At 47.5% G+C, this 19,131-nt stretch overlaps 1 protein-coding gene across 1 annotated transcript; it reads left to right on the forward strand.

The window, feature by feature from the left end:
* The first annotated feature begins 1,645 nt into the window (after positions 1–1,645).
* Positions 1,646–4,606, forward strand: GFER (growth factor, augmenter of liver regeneration). The gene is made up of 3 exons (XM_066576648.1): positions 1,646–1,849; positions 2,391–2,599; positions 4,324–4,606. The coding sequence occupies exons 1-3, from the start codon at positions 1,646–1,648 to the stop codon at positions 4,484–4,486; spliced, it is 576 nt and encodes a 191-aa protein (XP_066432745.1). The 3' UTR covers positions 4,487–4,606.
* Positions 4,607–19,131: the final 14,525 nt, after the last annotated feature.

Raw genomic sequence — 19,131 nt, forward strand, 5'->3', positions numbered from 1 at the left:
ACTAAGTACCCAATTGGCGTGTATGTGCGTGTGATACACTCCAAGATGGAACATGCTGTGATTTTTCTTGCACGCATATTCTGCGCAATTCGTGTCAGCGGCAATATGGGAGATTGGTACAGCATATTACACACACGTAATACGCTGTGAACATACACTCATATGAGCCTGTAGCACGCTGAGGCTCAGCCTTGGACTTCGTCGCGGATAATGTGTCAGATCCACGTTTTGGGTGCGATCGGTGTATTTTGGTACAGATCCGCCACAAAATCTACAGCATATATTGATGCGTTTTTCTGCAGCGTATGGCAAGAGCAAAATTTGCGCAGTGAATTGACCCCGTTGATTCCAATGAGTTTGTTCACATGAGCGTATTTTGCGTATGCATTTCGTTAGCACAAAGAAATACGCGGCATGCTCTATTTCCGTGCGTATTGCGCATGAACGTAGCGCATATTAACTTAATTGCTCATTAAAATGAATGGCAGCAGGCTTGTATATTTTTGTGCACGCAAATACGCACGCGCAAAAATACACGCCCAGGTGTGCGCAAAAACACAATGCCCATACGCTGCACAAATGTGAGTGAAATTGCACTTCCGCCCATGTGAAGCCGGCCCACAAGCGCTGATCCATACGGCCGCCCTATGTATATCGCTGTATATATAACCAGCAGCGCGGCCCCCCACCCCAGCAGTCGGACCCCTACCGATCAGCAAGTGATGGCCCTCAGCCCCGTGTCGCACCATCGTACGTGTATTTGCAGACACATTTACGCTATATCTTTGCGCATCGGCATTGCGTATTTCCGCGCACAAGTTTTTTTTACTGTACGTTTTGTGCACACAAATGATGCACAATTGCGTGCGCAACAAAACACGCGCCGGCGCTCGGCCGCAGACACGGACAATTAGTTTAATGACTTCAAAATGTGTTATTATCTTGCGCAAATATGCAGGACAATACAGCACGCTGCGGTTTCGGGGTTTTTTTTGCGTGATGCATTTGCGCACACGAAATCCGCGTTTCTGAACAGACCTATTGAAAGCAATGGGTTCTATATATCGCATATTGCGCACGCAAGGCTGTCGCACACAAATACGCCCGTATGACACAGACCCCCCTGCATGCGATTGGAAGACCCCTGTATATATCGGACACCGCAAACGCAGTTTGGCTCACAGCAATGCGTTGGCCTCCTATATACCTATACTGACCCGCACATTGTACAGGGGAGCGTATGGAAGGAGGAGGAGGCGCCATATCTCACGGGATACCGCATTATGGAGGTATGCTCCACTAGAAATATGGCGCTAACTGAACGCGGTTGAAAAATACCTCAAAACTGGGTAGAAACATTAATGCTGGAAATACTGGCGCGTTCTAGAGGCGGGGAGGAAACTAGGAACAATGCAGCCATAATGGTGGCAAAAGGAAATAAATGACAAAAAATAAAAAAAATAACCTAAAAAAAAATATTTTATATATCTATATCAGGGCTGGGTAATACTTAGACACGTGACCTGAGGAGATTCTGACACGTGACCTGAGGAGATTCTACTTGACGTACTACAAGTCTCAGCTGTCTATAGGTGCTCCGGTTGCGGAGGGGTTAATCATCTTCCTGTCACTGTGAGCTCCCAGCATGCACTGCTCTCCTGCCAATATGGCGGCGCCCAGTGACCGTAACTCTTCCAATCCTCTCAGCGGGTTCCCGTTCGCCATCCCGGGGGTGAAGCAGGATGGCGGCGGGCAGGAGGGGGAGGCGAAGCCCAAGAAGCCGTGCAGGGCGTGCATGGACTTCAAGAGCTGGATGAGGGAACAGAGGAAGCAGAGCGCCGCCCCGCAGGTGAGAGGTAACCGGGGGCCGCCTGCTCTCTGATCTTGTGGTGTCTCCCATAGCAACCAATCAGACTGCTGCTCTTAGGCAGGTTGGAAAATGGAAGTTGTGGGATGATTGGTTGCTATTAGCAACGGAGCTACTGCAATTGGCTTCTATGGTGTTCTTAGGGGTGACTGTGAGACAGACAGCAAAATGAGGTGTATCCTGGGGTGGTGTGACCTTTAGAGGGTGGTGGCAGTATCCTGGTATGCTGCGGCCAGGGGCGGTGGTGGCCCCGGGTGCCCGAGGCCAGGGGCGGTGGTGGCCCCGGGTGCCCGAGGCCAGGGGCGGTGGTGGCCCCGGGTGCCCGAGGCCAGGGGCGGTGGTGGCCCGGCTTGAGAGGGTGGCTGCAGCATCTAAATCCGGGGCCATGGCTTCCGGATGATAGGGGCGGCCGTGTCCCAGGAGGCTACGGCCCTTAAGTATATGGCGCGAGGGGCCACTTAAAAATACACTAGCGTTCCCACCGCAGAGGTCTGCCTCGCTAACTTGTAACCTTTCCTTTTAGGACGGTGACATAGAGGATAAGGAGCGCCCTGCTGAGTGTCCGCTAGATCGTGAAGAGCTCGGCCGCAGTACCTGGTCGTTCCTGCACACAATGGCGGCGTATTACCCGGACCACCCCTCCAACAAACAGCAGCTGGAGATGAAAAGCTTCATTAACCTCTTCTCTAAGTTTTATCCCTGTGACGAATGTGCAGAAGACCTGAGAGAGAGGTGCGGCCACCCCCCACCCACAAGGGGACCTCCCCTGTCATTTGGTGGCTCCCCAGTGACGGTGGAGCTCCGCTGTTATCCATTGCATGAAGGGGTTAAACCACTAAAGACATTGTGTAGGATTAGAAAACATATGGCAGTTTTCTTTCAAAAACAGCGCCACATCTTTACACAGGTTGTATGTGGTATTACAACTTGGCATAATTTCAGTGGAGCTGCAATACCAGAAACAACCCATGGACAGATATGGCGCTGTTTCTGGAAGAAAGCAGCCTTGTTTATTACTTTGGTACAACTAGAGCTAGGCAATTTTTGGCAAAGATTTTTTTTTAAAATCTCATTTTTTTTCTTCTTATGGAAAATTCGGAATTTCAAGCTTGAGAAGAATAAAAAATTCAGCTTTTTCTTTTTTTAATGCCGTCCACTATACGGTATGAGGCCGGTATCACACAGGGGTCTGCGCTGCAACGCACTAAAATACAACAGACAGCAGCGTTCCAATAGCGTGCTGACGTCAATGTCGGCGCAGTACAGAGCTTTTAGCGGGCTGTTTAACCACCTGTGTGCGCCGCCTAAATGACGTTACGTTTATTCTGCGGATCACTGCGATTATGGCAGTACCAAACATAGTTTTTCGGGGCATTTTTTTTCCCCCCCTCATGCTTATAGCACTACTTTTCCACAATTAGACCACCTTCAAATATGAGCGTATGCGTATTTGCGTGCGCATGAACACCCCATATTTGTGGAATGAACAATGATCCTTTTTTTTTTTTTGCGTGCATTGGAGTATATTTTGCTGTTTTTCGCCGTGAGCAAAGAATGTGCGTATGTGGGCGGCCAAAAAAAAAAGCGCTGATGCTCCCGGCCATTGCAATGTCTAAGTAGTCAAATGAGTTGAAGATGTGATCTCTTTCCTGCGCAGTTCTTCACTCCTCTCCTAGCACATTGTGCGTGCGTTTGCACATCATGACTTCGATGGCGATTTTTGGTGCTCACATTTGCAGAAAAATACACCAGGCCGTGTTTGTTTTATTTTTTGGCCTAGTGCCACTTTAAAAAAAAAAATAATAAAGAGTACCATCTACCCTCCTATCGGTGCCGGTATTTGGAGAGCTTCACCTGCTGCCGGATTTGAATCCTCTTCCATTTGTGGGCACCTTTAGAAAAAACAATTAAGTGTAACCATGCTTTCCGAAAATTTTGATATGTCAAAGGGACATTGAAAAGTTTTGATTGGGGGGGAAGGGGGGTGCTGAGACCTCCACCAATCACTAGAATGAAGTGGCAGAAGCACTCATCCGGGTGCTATCACTGCTTACAAGCTGAAGACGGGCTCATAGACTTTCTGTTGAGTCCGTCTGCAGCTAGTTAGTTGACCATCGGAGCACTTCTGCTGCTTCGTTCCAGACCCCCACCAATCAAACCTTCTGAGGTGTCCCTATGACATGCCAAAAGTTGTTTGAAAGTGTGGGTACACTTTAAGAAAGCACTAGGAGTTAAATAGTGAGTGACCCATGTATCAGCAAGTAATTGTAGCTCTTCGGATTGTCGCTCTACTTCCTCCGCCCGGTGGTGAATGAGGGAAGAGTCCAAGGTTGTATCTATGAAACCGACTAGTAGACAAGAAGGCACCTGCAGAATTTAGGGGTCTTTAGACTAATAAATTAGTATTTCATAAGTCTCTTCTCACTATGGTGACTGAACCTCTTTTATGTCTGCAGGCTCTCCAGTACACAGCCGGACGCCAGTAACAGACACAACCTATCCCAGTGGCTCTGCGGGCTCCACAATGATGTCAATAGGAAGTTGGGCAAGCCCGCATTTGACTGCTCCAAGGTGGATGAGCGATGGCGAGACGGCTGGAAGGACGGCTCCTGTGATTGACACATGACTGACCTCTAGTTATTTTTGTGTTTTGTTACTATTGCAGGTATTTGTAAAGAAATGGCGACTAGATTTGCATACGTGGTTCAGCTTTACAGAATGAAGATTCAGATGTGTTGATATTTGCATTTTCTCTTAAGTGCTGTTGATGTGACTCGACCGTCCACTAGCCACACACAGGGCTGTCACCCATGTTTATACTCCATATACCTGTGTGCACTGTAAGTGACATAGCAGGCAGTATCTATGGAAGGGACTTCTTAACACACTACCAAATCATTTTAACAGTCTGAGACAGATGATATATTTTTCCATTGCAGGCAGTGGACATTGGAAATGTTTTTGCTATAGAAGATTGACATGATAATCTATCACTAAAGTTAGGTGTCCCCTTACTTTGCTTATAATGAAACCATGGGTATGGAAATATGGAAGTTTCATGAAATAGTTATTAAGACGACTCTGCATGTGACCCAAGTGTCCCCCCCCCCCTTCCTCTTTCGTTCTTTGCAATGGGAGGGGTGGGGATGGAGCTAAGTGCTGTCCCGTCCCTCCTCCTCCTGTTGATGGCTATGGACAAGGGGTGGGGAGAGGGTGGGAACTTAGTTCCGCGCATGTCCCGTCCCTTGTCCACAACCAGCAATGGGAGGAGGTGGGATGAGCCGGAGCTTAGCTCTGCCCCCACCCCTCTCATTGCAGAGATCCAGTGGGGAGGAGACGAGAGGTGAGCCTGCACGGATGGCGGAGAGCCAGAGGTGCTAAACTCCCTCCCACCTGCGGCCGCTGCCATGGGCTCCCATAGGAGGCCATGCAGCGGCCGATGTATTCCAGCCCAAAACATAGTTCCAGTAAAAACGCACGGTGCTATATTGGGCTGGCCGGGCACTCTTACGTCTCAGTAATACAGCCATGTGATCTGATGCTTTGGAATCCAATGCATCAGATCACAGCGTATATCTACTGACCGTGAAAATGGTTGGCCGATAAACGACTGTGGAAAAGAGCCCTAACTCTTGTGTTGAGTTTAAAATCCATCTTCGGCTGGCCAGCTGATAGCAGGGACTGCAGGCTGTCATTCTCCACGGGAGTGCTGATAACATTGTATTCAGCTGCTGTCCCAAGGCAGAATAAAAGGGCTATATGCAGATAACAGACCACCTGCTGTTCTCTGTATACAGGGCTCGGAGGCTCATTTACATGCCAATTAAGCTAATAAGCTGCTAATGGGCATTAGTGCCCATTAGCAGCTTATGCAAAATGATCATTTAAACTTTCATTCTCCCTATCTTTTGAACGAATTTTGAGCGATCGTCTTTGCGTGTAAATTGAGTTTAACAAATGGCAGGTTTGTTGCAAATTTTTCAGACACTGTCTCATTGCCATCTGAATGGGGCTTGCAGAAATCCATGCACATGCTGCAGAAATAACCCGTAATGTGTAGAATGGATTTTCAGTTGCAGAAACTTCTACGACAAGTCTGCTGTATGTGATTGGGCGAAATCCGCCCATCATAGAAACAGGCCAGCGGATCACATGACCTTGAACCTCTACCTTTATCCCAAATTACAGAGCACAGACCCTCCTTTGACAGCATCCATCGTTGGCATGAGTGCTGCAGCCTCTTCTTAGGCCACTGACATCACATTCATTGGTCACATGGCCTGAGAACAGCTCATTACAATTCAAGTGAATGGGATTTAGCTGCTATACAGTGCATGCCGCTGTGCCTGGTCCAGACTCGAGTGACCGTGACACTCAGCTAAGCACTGACGTCACTTCAGTCAGCTGATCCGCAAGGGTTCTGAGCAGAGGGTCCCTGCCAGTCAACTATTGATGACCTATCCTGAACATAGGTGATCAATTGGGCATTCTGTAACCCTTTGTAAAATGGAAATCTCCAAGTTGCACAAAGGGGTTCGGTATCTGTTTTGGCAATTATTGGTGGTTCTCCAGTGGATTGATCTTCTGGCATGTTTCTGTAACATACAGCCCTTAGCAGTAACACCTACATAAAGTAAGAATATTCTCAAATATAGAAGTGTTAATAGATTGCATTTTGTTATTGACAGAAATAAAGTTAATGAACGAAAGAGGAATGTAAATCACATCAGTATTTGGTGTGACCGGCCTTAGTCTTCAAAACGGCATCAATTCTAGGTACACTTGCACACTGTTTTTGAAGGAACTCGGCAGAGAGGTTGGAGAACTAAGCACAGATGTTCTGTGGATATCAGCTCACTCAAATCCTTCTGTCTGTTCATGTAATCTCAGACTGACTGCATGTTGGAATCGGGGCTCTTGGGACCATAATATCACTTCCAGGACTCCTTGTTCTTCTTTACAGTTCTTAACGACATTGGCTAGATGTTTGTTGTAGACCTTCAGGGAACAAACTGCCAAATATTTCTTATCTTGACTCATCCGTCCACTACATGTGCTGCCATAGTTCTGTACTCCAGTTCCTATGTTTTCTTACATAGTAAAGTCTCTTGGTCTTGTATCTATGTGGAATATATGGTTTTATGACCCCAGTTCTTCCATGAAGAGCACTTCCAGCCAACTTCTCCAAACAGTAGATGGGTGTACCTGGGTCCCACTGGTTCCTGCCACCTCTGAGCTGATGGAAAGGAAGTAAGCATGATGTTTCTCTCATCTGGTGCACTAAGTTTCCTTGGCTGACCACTGCGTCTACGTTCTTCAATGTTGCCCGATGCTTTCTGCTTCTTCAAAAGAGCTTGAAACCCCAGTCTGCCTTGAAATCTTTGCTTGTGCAAGACCTTACTGATGCAGTACGACTAACTTGTGTCTTGTTGCTGTACTTAGTCTTGCCATGGTGTATGATCTGTGACATGATACTGTCTTCCACAGCCTCACCATTGTTTGGCTGTTCCTCATCCAGTTTTAAGCCTCCTACACAGCTGTTTCTGTTTCATTTAATGACTGTATTTCAACCTACATATGACAATGAGGATCATTATTACCTATTTTAAACATTTGGTTAATCAAACACCTGACATTAATGCTACAAACTCCCTGACTGTGCGAGTGCACCTAGAAGAATTGATGCTGTTTTGAAAGCAAAGGATGGTCCCTCCAAATAGTGATATACCGTATATACTCGAGTATTAGTCGACCCGAGTATAAGCCGAGTCAATAAGTTTTACCACAAAAAACTGGCAAAACTTATTGACTCGCGTATAAGCCTAGCTATACTCGAGTATATACTAGGTAAAGAAAAAATGCAATACTCACCTGACAGCCGGCGTCCCGGGCACGGTGATCTCCCCGGCAGTGCAGTAAGCTGCTTCAGACTTCTCCCCACTGTCATCTTCCTGCTCGGCTTTGAATTCCCTTGCCGTCAGCGCTGTGTAAGTAAGCGCTTTGATTGGATCGAGCGCCAACCAATCACAGCCAGTGCTCCATAAACCAATCACAGCCATTCAGTGATGTTATCCACTGAATGGCTGCAAATCATTGAGCGCTGCCTGTGATTGGTTGGCGCTCGATCCAATCACAGAGCTTACTTACACAGCGCTGACGGCAGGGGATTTAAAAGCTGAGCAGGGAGATGACAGCGGGGAGAATTCTCAAACGGCTTGCCTGGGAGGTGAGTATTGCGGTGTTTTTTTGTTGTTTTTTTTACCTCACTCGAGTATAAGCCGGGAAGGGGGGGGGGGGCTTATACTCGAGTATATATGGTAAATTACATTTGTCTTCTATCACTTAGCATTTTGATAATTGACCAAAAACTATTAACACTTTTATTTTTGAAAGCATTCTTACTTTGCAGCATTTTTTTTTTCACACTGGCCTAAAAGTTTTAGCACAGTGCTGCACATCTCTTCCCCATAGGGCTCTATCACAGCAGTTGCCTATAGCAACTATGCAGAGTCCACCTCCTTTTTCAAAAGCCCTTTGGAAAGTGTAAGCTACAATCTGATTGGTTGCTTTTAGCAGCTACTTCATTATTTCTTTGCCCCACTTTTTTGATATGTGTTACCGCTTATATTCTGTAAATGACGATCTGACCCTCAGTTAGCAAACCTCTCAAGAACAGACTAAACGAGTACCCCTGTGTCGGGGGTGCCTGCAGTAACACTCCGGGTATTAAGGGCTGCCCTCCTCTTCTTCTATCATGACATTCATTTTTCTCTCCTGATTGGACATATTGTATGTAGGTGCACCCTGCAGCCCCGGCCACCGCTGTAAGGGCACTCAGAATAGTCTGCCATGGAAACCCACCAAAATTTGCGCGTCTAACGTGGATTTTAACACGGATTTATGGCTAAATGTAGCCATTTGCAAATGAATGCCACAATTCACACGTTACACTTGGGGATTTTAGTGTGGATGGGGCAGAATATTCCGACAAATATGAAGGCGCCCTCGCAGCATGTGCTAGGCGGTTTACTGAGGGATGGCTTTATTGTGTTTTTTTGTTTTTTTTTTAAGGGTTTTTTCAGGATTAAATTATTGATCATCACTTGATAATGGGAATAACCCCCCAAAAGCTGAGCATTACCTAAATGTCACAATTGTACATCCTCTTTACCTCTGCCTTCTACTGTTTACAATATTCTGCACTGGAATGTTTGTTTGCACTGGATTTACTGCTTATCTATCCATCTCTGTAATGAGCGGACAGGATTTCCTTCTACATCTGACTCTTCTGTGCTACGTGCCGTGATTTCTACTGACATACACTATGTTGACAGAAGTATTGGGACCCCCACCAATCCTATGCTGTCAGGTGAGAGGGATATGAAAATCGGAGGTGTGAGTATTAGGTATAAAGGAGAGGATCTCGCAGGTATATCCCGGTACAGAAACCATCTGATGCCCCCAAGGTATAGAGCTGACAGACCTCCAGCAGGGGTTTGGTGGTGGGATGTCACCAACCAATCAGTCCACTGTGTGGGCAGTGTGACCACGTTCAGGGAGACCTCGAAAACTGACAGTATGTGGTCAACTGAACCTTGTATGAGCTGTGGAGGTATCATGCACATCACACTTACTCAAGAGGTCTTACAGGCCATTAGAACATCTATTAGCACCAGAACCAGCCGTAGGGTACGGTATGTGAAGGGTTACTATGGACGAGCGGCGCCTGTGATGGTGCTTGGAGCGTTGGACTGTAAATGAGTGGAAGAGTGTGTTGTGGACAGATGTATCACAGAACACCAGCAAACGTTCGGATGACTGCACTTGGGTGTGGCGGTCAGCTAGAGAGCAGTTTCTACACAACTGCATCATCGCAATAGTGAAGTTTGGAGGTGGTTCTGTTATGGTATGGGGTTGCTTCTTCTAGGAAGGTCTAGGGCCATTGGTTATAGTGTAGTCCACCCTCAACGCCAATGGGTACGGAGACACAGTGGACAACGTGGCATTACCTTCTCGCTAGTAATACTTTGGTAAGGCTCCGTGTCTCCACCAACATGACCGAGCACCGTGTCATTCGGCACACTGTGTTGGGGTTTGGTTTGAGGAGCAGAACGTCTGTAAACTTAATTGGCCAGCCCAAAGTCCACATCACAATCCCATCGAGCATCTTCAGGATGAATTAGAACCCCATATCTACGCAAACCCAACACACCCATCATCCCCCGCATCACTATCTGAGGCGCTCCTGGAGGTAAGGAGGCTAATCCCTCCACACATCTATGGGAACTTGAACTACAAAGCAACCTCGTAGGGTCACTGAGGCCAGAGGTGGACCAACATGTACTGAAGAATGTGAATAAAATTGAATTTCATCACTTTATGTGTCCCAATACTTCTGTCCACATCGTGTATATAATACTCTGTATTGCAGGGCTGCTCAGGAGATTGGACACCAGCAGGCTACGGCCATATTTCTTGTGCCCTCTTTACACAAGTGCCGTCATTTGCAATGATCTGTTTTCATGAGCTGCTACGTTGTACCTCATAACGTTAATATCCGGGTTTGGATGCCTCATTTATACATGTAATGATGTGAATTTCTAAGTAAAACCTGTAGTTGATACGTTCTATTCTGTTAATTGTAAGCACTCAATTTAGGTTCTCTGGATACAAAGTTAAAGGGGTTGTCTCGTGAAATCAAGTGGGGTTATACACTTCTGTATGGCCATATTAATGCACTTTGTAATGTACATCGTGCATTAATTATGAGCCATACAGAAGTTATTCACTTACCTGCTCCGTTGCTAGCGTCCTCGTCGCCATGGATCCGTCTAAATTCGCTGTCTTCTGGCGTTTTTAGACGCGCTTGCGCAGTCCGGTCTTCTCCCTGGTGAATGGGGCTGCTCATGCCGGAGAGCTGGTCCTCGTAGCTCCGCCCCGTCACGTGTGCCGATTCCAGCCAATCAGGAGGCTGGAATCGGCAATGGACCGCACAGAGCCAATGGTGCACCATGGGAGAAGACCCGCGGTGCATCGTGGGTGAAGATCCCAGCGGCCATCTTGGTAAAGGAAGAAAGAAGTCGCCGCAGCGCAGGGATTCGGGTAAGTAATAAACTTTTTTTTTTTCTAACCCATCCCTTGGGTCTGTCTTGCGCCGAACGGGGGGCCTATTGAATAAAAAAAAAACCCGTTTCGGCGTGAGACAACCCCCTTAAAGAAGGGATTCAGACCAGAGACATTTATAGATCATGAGTCTAGTAGATGGCGAAATGGGTGATGTACGGGGGCGCAGCGTTACACAGTATACATTTGGGTCCATCTGCAAATGCCTGCCAGTATATGAGTGCCAAAGAGTACCCAGTAGAACATACCCTGTTTCCCCAAAAATAAGACGGTGTCTTATATTAATTTTTGTTTAAAAAGGTTTAACTTTTTCCTGGACACTATTTAAATTGACTTTTTTAATTAACTGTTAGCAGGGCTTAATTTTGGAGTAGGGCTTATATTTCAAGCATCCTCAAAAAGCCTGAAAAATCATTTTGCATTCTCAAAAATTCTGGAAAATCATGCAATGTCTTATTTTCAGGGTATGTCTTATTTTCAGGGAAACAGGGTAGTACAAAAAACAATATGAGGGCGGCGCCCAAACAGGATTATTGCAGATATACCTCCAAAATCCTATCTAAACTGAATTTACATCCAAAGAAGGGGGGGAGGGAGTCGTCCCCCTCACCCCCTTCCCCCCTTTACCCACTCCTATTACTCAAGGAAGACCCAAGTCGTAAAGTAATAGATGTCCCAAGATTCATTTCAAAACATGTTTCGGGGGTCTCTCAGGCTGGCACCCCCTTCCACAGGCGCTACATACAATGTAGAGAATCACAGCTGGATACATTATACTGTTTTTAAGCTATTCAGCGCACAATCCATATTGCCAGGTTGGAATATGACCAAACATTTCATTGCAGCTCTGGCTTTTGGCCGCCTATGTTGTTATTGTCACATCTTCACGTCCTTAGTATAAAGACTTATCTACACTGAAGGACATCCTTATTAAAGCTGGTGGTTGGATCTTTCCTGTATGGAGATTCTCCCCGTGATCCCGGGGTGCAGCATAAAATCAGGTGACAAGTTCTCCATGGATCAGTTTCAGTGTGAATCCACATTAGATGGGAAGATCCAGCGATCGGAGCGACTTCCAATAAGGCCGGGTGATCAGTGCTAGCCGGGGCAGGATGTCACTGCCAGCCATGTGCGGTTTTCTTGTGCAGCGGTGTGGAGAGTGTACCGAGAATGGCGTGATCGAGAAAAAATGTCCAGAAAAAGAAAACCCTGTGGATCGAAACAACTCATCACCGAAAGGGGTCAGAGGAGGATGTCAGGAATCATTCTGATCAACAGGTTGTTAGATTATAGTCAGAAGCAGACAAATACAATGCTGGGGCTTCAGCCAGTGAATCTGTACATGCAACTAATCATTCCAGAGCACAGTTGGGTTTTAACAGCAGATGACCGTTCCAACAACCAGAAAGGCAAGACTGTAGGGGGAAAAAGGGCACAATAATGGGATCAGGCAGCAGTGGAAAACCATCCCCTGGTCAGATGGATCCAGATTTCTGTTGTCCCATGCTGATGGGAGGTCAGAATTTGGCACAAGCAGCATGAATCGATGACCCCTTCCTGTCAGCTGATCAGAACATGTTAGCATCTCCATCTAATCTGCAGCAACGACAAGAGCTTCCTGTCCGCAGGGGCCGATATTCCTGCAAAACCATTTTATCATCAGGTGGAATCTACACCAGCATGAACTGCTTCAGTTCTGAAGACCAAACGAGGTCCAACGCCCTACTAGATGGGGGTCTCTAATAAAGGGGCCATTCAGGGTACGTTCCTGTACGTATAATTAGGCAGACTTGGTAGTCAGGTAAGTGAGTGTCCCCATGAAGAATGCACACTGGAGCGCCTGGTCGGAGCTAAATCTTTGTGTCTACGTCCTAGTAGACCATGTAGATGCAGACCTCCGGGCTGACGTTCTCCATTTATCACATCTAATAGCTGCTGTCTGAATAGGCAATCCTACAAGCTTCGCGTCACGACCACCTCCAGACGTGACGGCCCCTTTGACACGTCGTGTTGGTGGCCTGCCATCTCACTGCATCTTGAAGGAACTATCCTCCATAGCAACAGCCACAGCATGTCTCCAGTGTGAGATCCGTGACATGGAAGCGAGTCTGCCTCCCAGCGTGTCATCCCCGCTTCGGTCTTCCTTGCTTCATCAGATCAGCACACACCAGCCCTGTCCCTGCGGCTGCAGAGCACGGATGCATCATGCATGGAGTACATACCTGTGCTTCTTGGGCATGCCTGCTCAGGTGATATGACAAAAGTGCAGTATTTAAAGGGACACCTTGCAGCGGTGGCGGATATAAGTCACACCGATAAAGGAAATAGGAAATAGCGTGCACTTCTTGATTAGCTCACAGATGGACATTATAATCAGGCCATATTTGCACAGGCGGGCGCTCGTAAATATGCAATGTTACCCGTGATATCACTGCACATATGAGCTTTACATGCGTGAAAATGGCATGTTTTAATAGAAAAAATTAAAAAATCGCATTGCACTTGCATGAAACTTGCTGTGCATGCAAGTTAGATGAGATTTCTTTTTGCTCCCATAGAAAATAACAGGCAATATCGCCTAAAAAATAGGAAAATGCTGTGATTGAGCTCTCAGTCTAAGGCCTCATTCACATGAGTGTTTTCACACGGCTAGTTTAGCCATGATACAAAATTCCAACCATCTGAAGCATTGGATTCCAATATATTCATTCAGAGGGTTTTGCCCTATCTTTCGGCCGAGATACGCTGGCAGCTCCCATAGACTTCTATGGGAGTTGCTGAAAAAGGGAGAGGGAGGGAGTTTAGCAGCCGTGAACACTGCGAAAACATGACAGGTGTCACTATTTAGACATTAGAAGTAATTCCAAGGATTTATGCCGACCAAAGGAATTCCGGGCTGCAGCGTATATACGCCAATGTGAATGGGCGAAAAAACGCAGACTTGATTGCAGCTATTTGCTATTCATGCTTTTTTCAGCCGTGATATGGCCCAAGGCCTCTTTCACGCGACTGTATGCGTTTTTACGCTTGGCTGATCGTGGCTGAAAATCACACGAATGAAGAATAGCCTCAATCAAGTTCCCGATCTTAAATAAGAGTTTTCTCATCCGTTCACACCGCGGCTGCGGCGTATCGGCCAAAATATACGCTGTAGCACAAAAAACACCATGATCGCAAAAATCCTCGGAATGACTGCTAATGCTTAAATAGACCCGGCTGTCTTCTTTTCCCAGCGTTGGACGCAGCTAAACTGCCTCCTCCTCCATTTTTTTCAGCTCCCATAGAAGTCTATGGGAGCTTCCAGCGTATCTCGGCAAAAGATAGGGCAAGACATATCTTTTGATGCTGCAAATAAAATCGGTCGCTGATGTGCTATTTTACCCGCCGCGACTTTTTATATGCGCTCATCTCAATGAATACATTGGAATCCAATGCTTTAGATGGTCGCGATTTGAAGCGGCTACAAGAGCTGTGTACATACGGTCGTGTGAATAAGGCCTCCGTCACACATGCGTTGCGCTAAGATCCGCGATTTAAATCACAGCGCTTTGCCAAGTTTTCGTCAACAGACGCTGGCTTTTAGCATAGAAGTCTATGGCAGCCTTAAAGAATGGGGGAGGTGGGAGTTACCCTGCGTACAACTCAGGGAGAACATGGCAGCTGCCTTAATTTGGCATTTAATTGCCATTCTATTCCATGGGTTGGATGTAACACCAGTCGCAAAAATACCCGCTGCCATGAATGTATTCAGCCTGCTACTTGACGTCTCCTAACTTCGTTTGTGCGAAAATATGTTCGGTACGGGCGCACGTATTTACGCATAAGCTTGTCTGAATAAGCCCTAAGAGGAAAATGGCCCATATGTATAAACACATAAAAATGATGGGTTTTATACAAGTTCTGTCCATATCGCAGTTGGATGGAACTCATGCAAGACAATTGTCCGTGTAAATATGGCGTGCCGCCTCATCAGCGTAAGTACACTCCGTATGATGTGCAGATTGTTTTACGCACGTCATACAGAGCACTGAATCTCTATTGCTTTGCATTGGGGCATTCAGGGAATAAGCTGCATATGCCTGTGTGAATGAGCCCTTAGACTGAATTGGTTGATAACAGGGAACAATAGAATGTATTCAATTGTATAGCAAGTAGAGAGTAGAGCGACTTTAGCTTTGATGTCCCTTTAATCCGACCTCCGGCAGTTTTTAGCCCGCAGCATGCCTGGAAATCTGCAGGGTTGTCTAGACAACTTCTACATGAGCGGGCTGCAGACGAGGGATTCTACCCGCCAATACAAGTTTGACTCATTGAGACTCTGGAAAGGTCATATTTATGGTCACATGTAGGCGGCGGCAGGAGGCGGCGCCCCATCGCTTCCAGGTCCACAAAACTAATGGGATTTTAACTTTTTTTTTTTAGACAAAAGTTGTTTTATTTTTTCATTTTAGCTTTTTCGTCTCTACTTTCAAAAAATCATAATTATTTTTTCAGCCGACTTCAATCTACGGCCCACATGTTCAAATGTGGCAACTCACACTATGCAGAAACGGTTTGTGTGAGAAAATACTAAATAATGTATGTACACAGTGACTCCACCAGCAGAATAGTGAGTGCAGCTCTAGAGTATAATACGGGATGTAACTCAGGATCAGTACAGGATAAGTAATGTATGTACACAGTGAATCCACTAGCAGAATCGTGAGTGCAGCTCTGGAGTATAATACAGGATGTAACTCAGGATCAGTACAGGATAAGTAATAAATGTACACAGTGAATCCACTAGCAGAATCGTGAGTGCAGCTCTGGAGTATAATACAGGATGTAACTCAGGATCAGTACAGGATAAGTAATGTATGTACACAGTGACTCCACCAGCAGAATAGTGAGTGCAGCTCTAGAGTATAATACAGGATGTAACTCAGGATCAGTACAGGATAAGTAATGTATGTACACAGTGACTCCACCAGCAGAATAGTGAGTGCAGCTCTAGAGTATAATACAGGATGTAACTCAGGATCAGTACAGGATAAGTAATGTATGTACACAGTGACTCCACCAGCAGAATAGTGAGTGCAGCTCTGCAGTATAATACGGGATGTAACTCAGGATCAGTACAGGATAAGTAATAAATGTACACAGTGAATCCACTAGCAGAATCGTGAGTGCAGCTCTGGAGTATAATACAGGATGTAACTCAGGATCAGTACAGGATAAGTAATAAATGTACACAGTGAATCCACTAGCAGAATCGTGAGTACAGCTCTGGAGTATAATACAGGATGTAACTCAGGATCAGTACAGGATAAGTAATGTATGTACACAGTGACTCCACCAGCTGAACAGTGAGTGCAGCTCTGGAGTATAATACAAGATGTAACTCAGGATCAGTACAGGATAAGTAATGTATGTACACAGTGACTCCACCAGCAGAATGGTGAGTGCAGCTCTGGAGTATAATACAGGATGTAACTCAGGGTCAGTACAGGATAAGTAATGTATGTGCACAGTGACTCCACCAGCAGAATAGTGAGTGCAGCTCCGGAGTATAATACAGGATGTAACTCAGGATCAGTGTAGGATAAGTAATGTATGTGCACAGTGACTCCACCAGCTGAACAGTGAGTGCAGCTCCGGAGTATAATACAGGATGTAACTCAGGATCAGTGTAGGATAAGTAATGTATGTACACAGTGACTCCACCAGCTGAACAGTGAGTGCAGCTCTGGAGTATAATACAAGATGTAACTCAGGATCAGTACAGGATAAGTAATGTATGTACACAGTGACTCCACCAGCAGAATGGTGAGTGCAGCTCTGGAGAAGGTTGGGTGTGTGAGAGCTCTGCAGGATCCAGGGTGTGGTCACCAGTAAGAGGAAAGCTTACCCAGCCAAGTCTACAGGTGCTGGGCTTGCTCCAGCCATGGAGTCCCAGACCTCCTCCCTCTGGCCTCGGTCGGGGGGAGGGAGGACTGCACCCCAGGAGGGGAGAACACCTGGTCGGAGTGGCAGCAATGTCACCCTGACTCCCCTGGAGGAGCCCAAGAGGACCCGCAGCCAGAGGAAGAGAGTGGAGGACCATGCGGCAAAACAACGTTTGCAGGCAAGTTGGGCTGATCGCAAGGAGGGCGAGTCTGTAACGGATGTGGCATCACGCATTGCCAAGTATATGAAGGACTTTGGGCATGTCGGGAGGCAGCTGAATAAATATAAGCAGGAGCTGCACGTTGCCCGCTATGATGCGGAGCGGGCCAGATCCCGCACCAGGAAGTTAGCCATATCGCGGCAGATTGAAGCCTGTGAGGAGGCCATTGAGTTTTATGCAGAGGAGAGGGAAAGGATTCTGCAAAGAAGCGGGCCTTTCAAAGAAAAATTGTTAAACGACGAAAGGTTTAGCAAAATGGCATCTGTGAGCAGCGGTGCTATTAAAGAGCGCTCTGCCAGGTGCTCAAGCAGCAGCACAGGCGAATCAGACAGTGCTGAGGATGGGCGAGCTGGGTGCTCTGGTGAGCAGCAATCGTCGCTGCCAGGTGGGACTACTGGGCCCAGCATCCCAGCTGAACAGGTCAGCCTGCCCCCCACGTCAGGCGAATCTGACCAGGAGGACACCGACGACAGCTGCAGCAGCAGTGGAGAGGGGGCGCTGATAATGCGGCAGATACAGCTGCAGGAGTCCCCAGAGAGGCTACAATCCTGCTACTTTGGAAAGGATTTGCCCCCAGAAACCTCAAGCAAAAAGAGGAGGAAAAAGGAAAAAACGTATATTCAAGAAAAGTTCGTTTATGTCACCAAGCACTCTGGTTTGGCTGAAAAGTCAGACCAGGGTGGTAACCCTGAGCTCCTAGTCCCGGGCTCTATGGTGGGTCCGGTGCAGGGGACTGGGGAAGAGAGGGTTAATGCGGCCCAAAACTCCAAGCCCACTTGTGCTAGTAGTGGGAATGGAGGAGTAAAGGAGGTGGAGAAGAGCGTTCGGAAAGCGAAGAGTCGCGGCCAGTCCAGAGGTGCTGGCGCTGTTGGTCACGTCCCAGTGGGAGGGGGGCGTGATCCGGCGCCAGGTCCCACCGGTGGTAGCTTAGCTGTCCCCCCTGTGTCCCTAAAGCGCCTTTCCGGTGCAGAGGGGGCGCAGGGGGTGGTGGCTGGGTCTGCCGATCCTCCCACACATGGTAAACATCCTTCTGCTGCTGGAAGGAAAGCTGGGGGAACTGCAAATCCAAGAGTGGCTAAGGTGGGCGGAGCTACAGCCACCAATGTCAAAAGAAATGTTGAAGTACATCTTCAGCCACCCACCAAAGGTGCCATGGACTTGCCCTCAGGGCATAAAGAGAAAATTAAGAGTAAAGGTAACATGGGTCCTGGTCCAGCAGCTAATGGAGAAGTGAGTGCGGTAATGGATGCGGCTGTTGGTACCCCTGCTGCCCCTGTTCCTGCTGCCCCTGTTCCTGCAGGAACAGGTGTCCCCGATTTCCCGGCTGGTATGCCACCTTTTGTACGGGAGGGTGGGGCTTTGGAGGGTAGTCAGGGGGTGGGTCAGGATCCAGTCGCCCCTCCAGCGGCGACAACATCTGGTAGAAGTTATGCCAGTGTCGCCGCTGGAGGGAGGGGGGATGCGTCCTCCTCGTCTTTGGGCTCTGGGGACGGCGTTTTGCAACAGCGCCTCCTGGAGGCCTTGAGGAGGGGGGAGAGCTCGATGAATGTAGGGGGCAGAGTTGTGGATTTGTCTCTCTGGGTGGAGAGACATGGTCTTGGTGCCTTCCGAGAACAAAGGGGGGAGACCGTCTGGTCCCTGCCGACAACCGGGCAGGACATTGGCCGTAGGAATGTGGCTCGTCTTCAGTGGAGAGGCAATGACGCGTGCCCATCCAGGAGTAAGGTGGTGGAGCTTCTGCTGAAGATGGGTTTCAGGGCAAATGACATCTATGCCCTGATCCATCCTTACGGCACGTCTGAGTTCGACATCAGCTTTGCTCGCCCGGAGGGCCTGGAGCTCTTCTGGGGGAATTATGAGCTGATGAAGGACGAGCCCGGCTGGCGCGGTTTCGCTGCACAAGTGGTAACCCGCCAGACTGGAGTCAAGAGAGTGACCATTTTGACTCGTAACGAGTCCCTCTCTTGTTATGATATCATGACTTGGATAAGTCGGT

This window comes from Eleutherodactylus coqui, chromosome 8 (genome assembly GCF_035609145.1).
Source record: "Eleutherodactylus coqui strain aEleCoq1 chromosome 8, aEleCoq1.hap1, whole genome shotgun sequence".
Taxonomy (NCBI): Eukaryota; Metazoa; Chordata; class Amphibia; order Anura; family Eleutherodactylidae; genus Eleutherodactylus; species Eleutherodactylus coqui.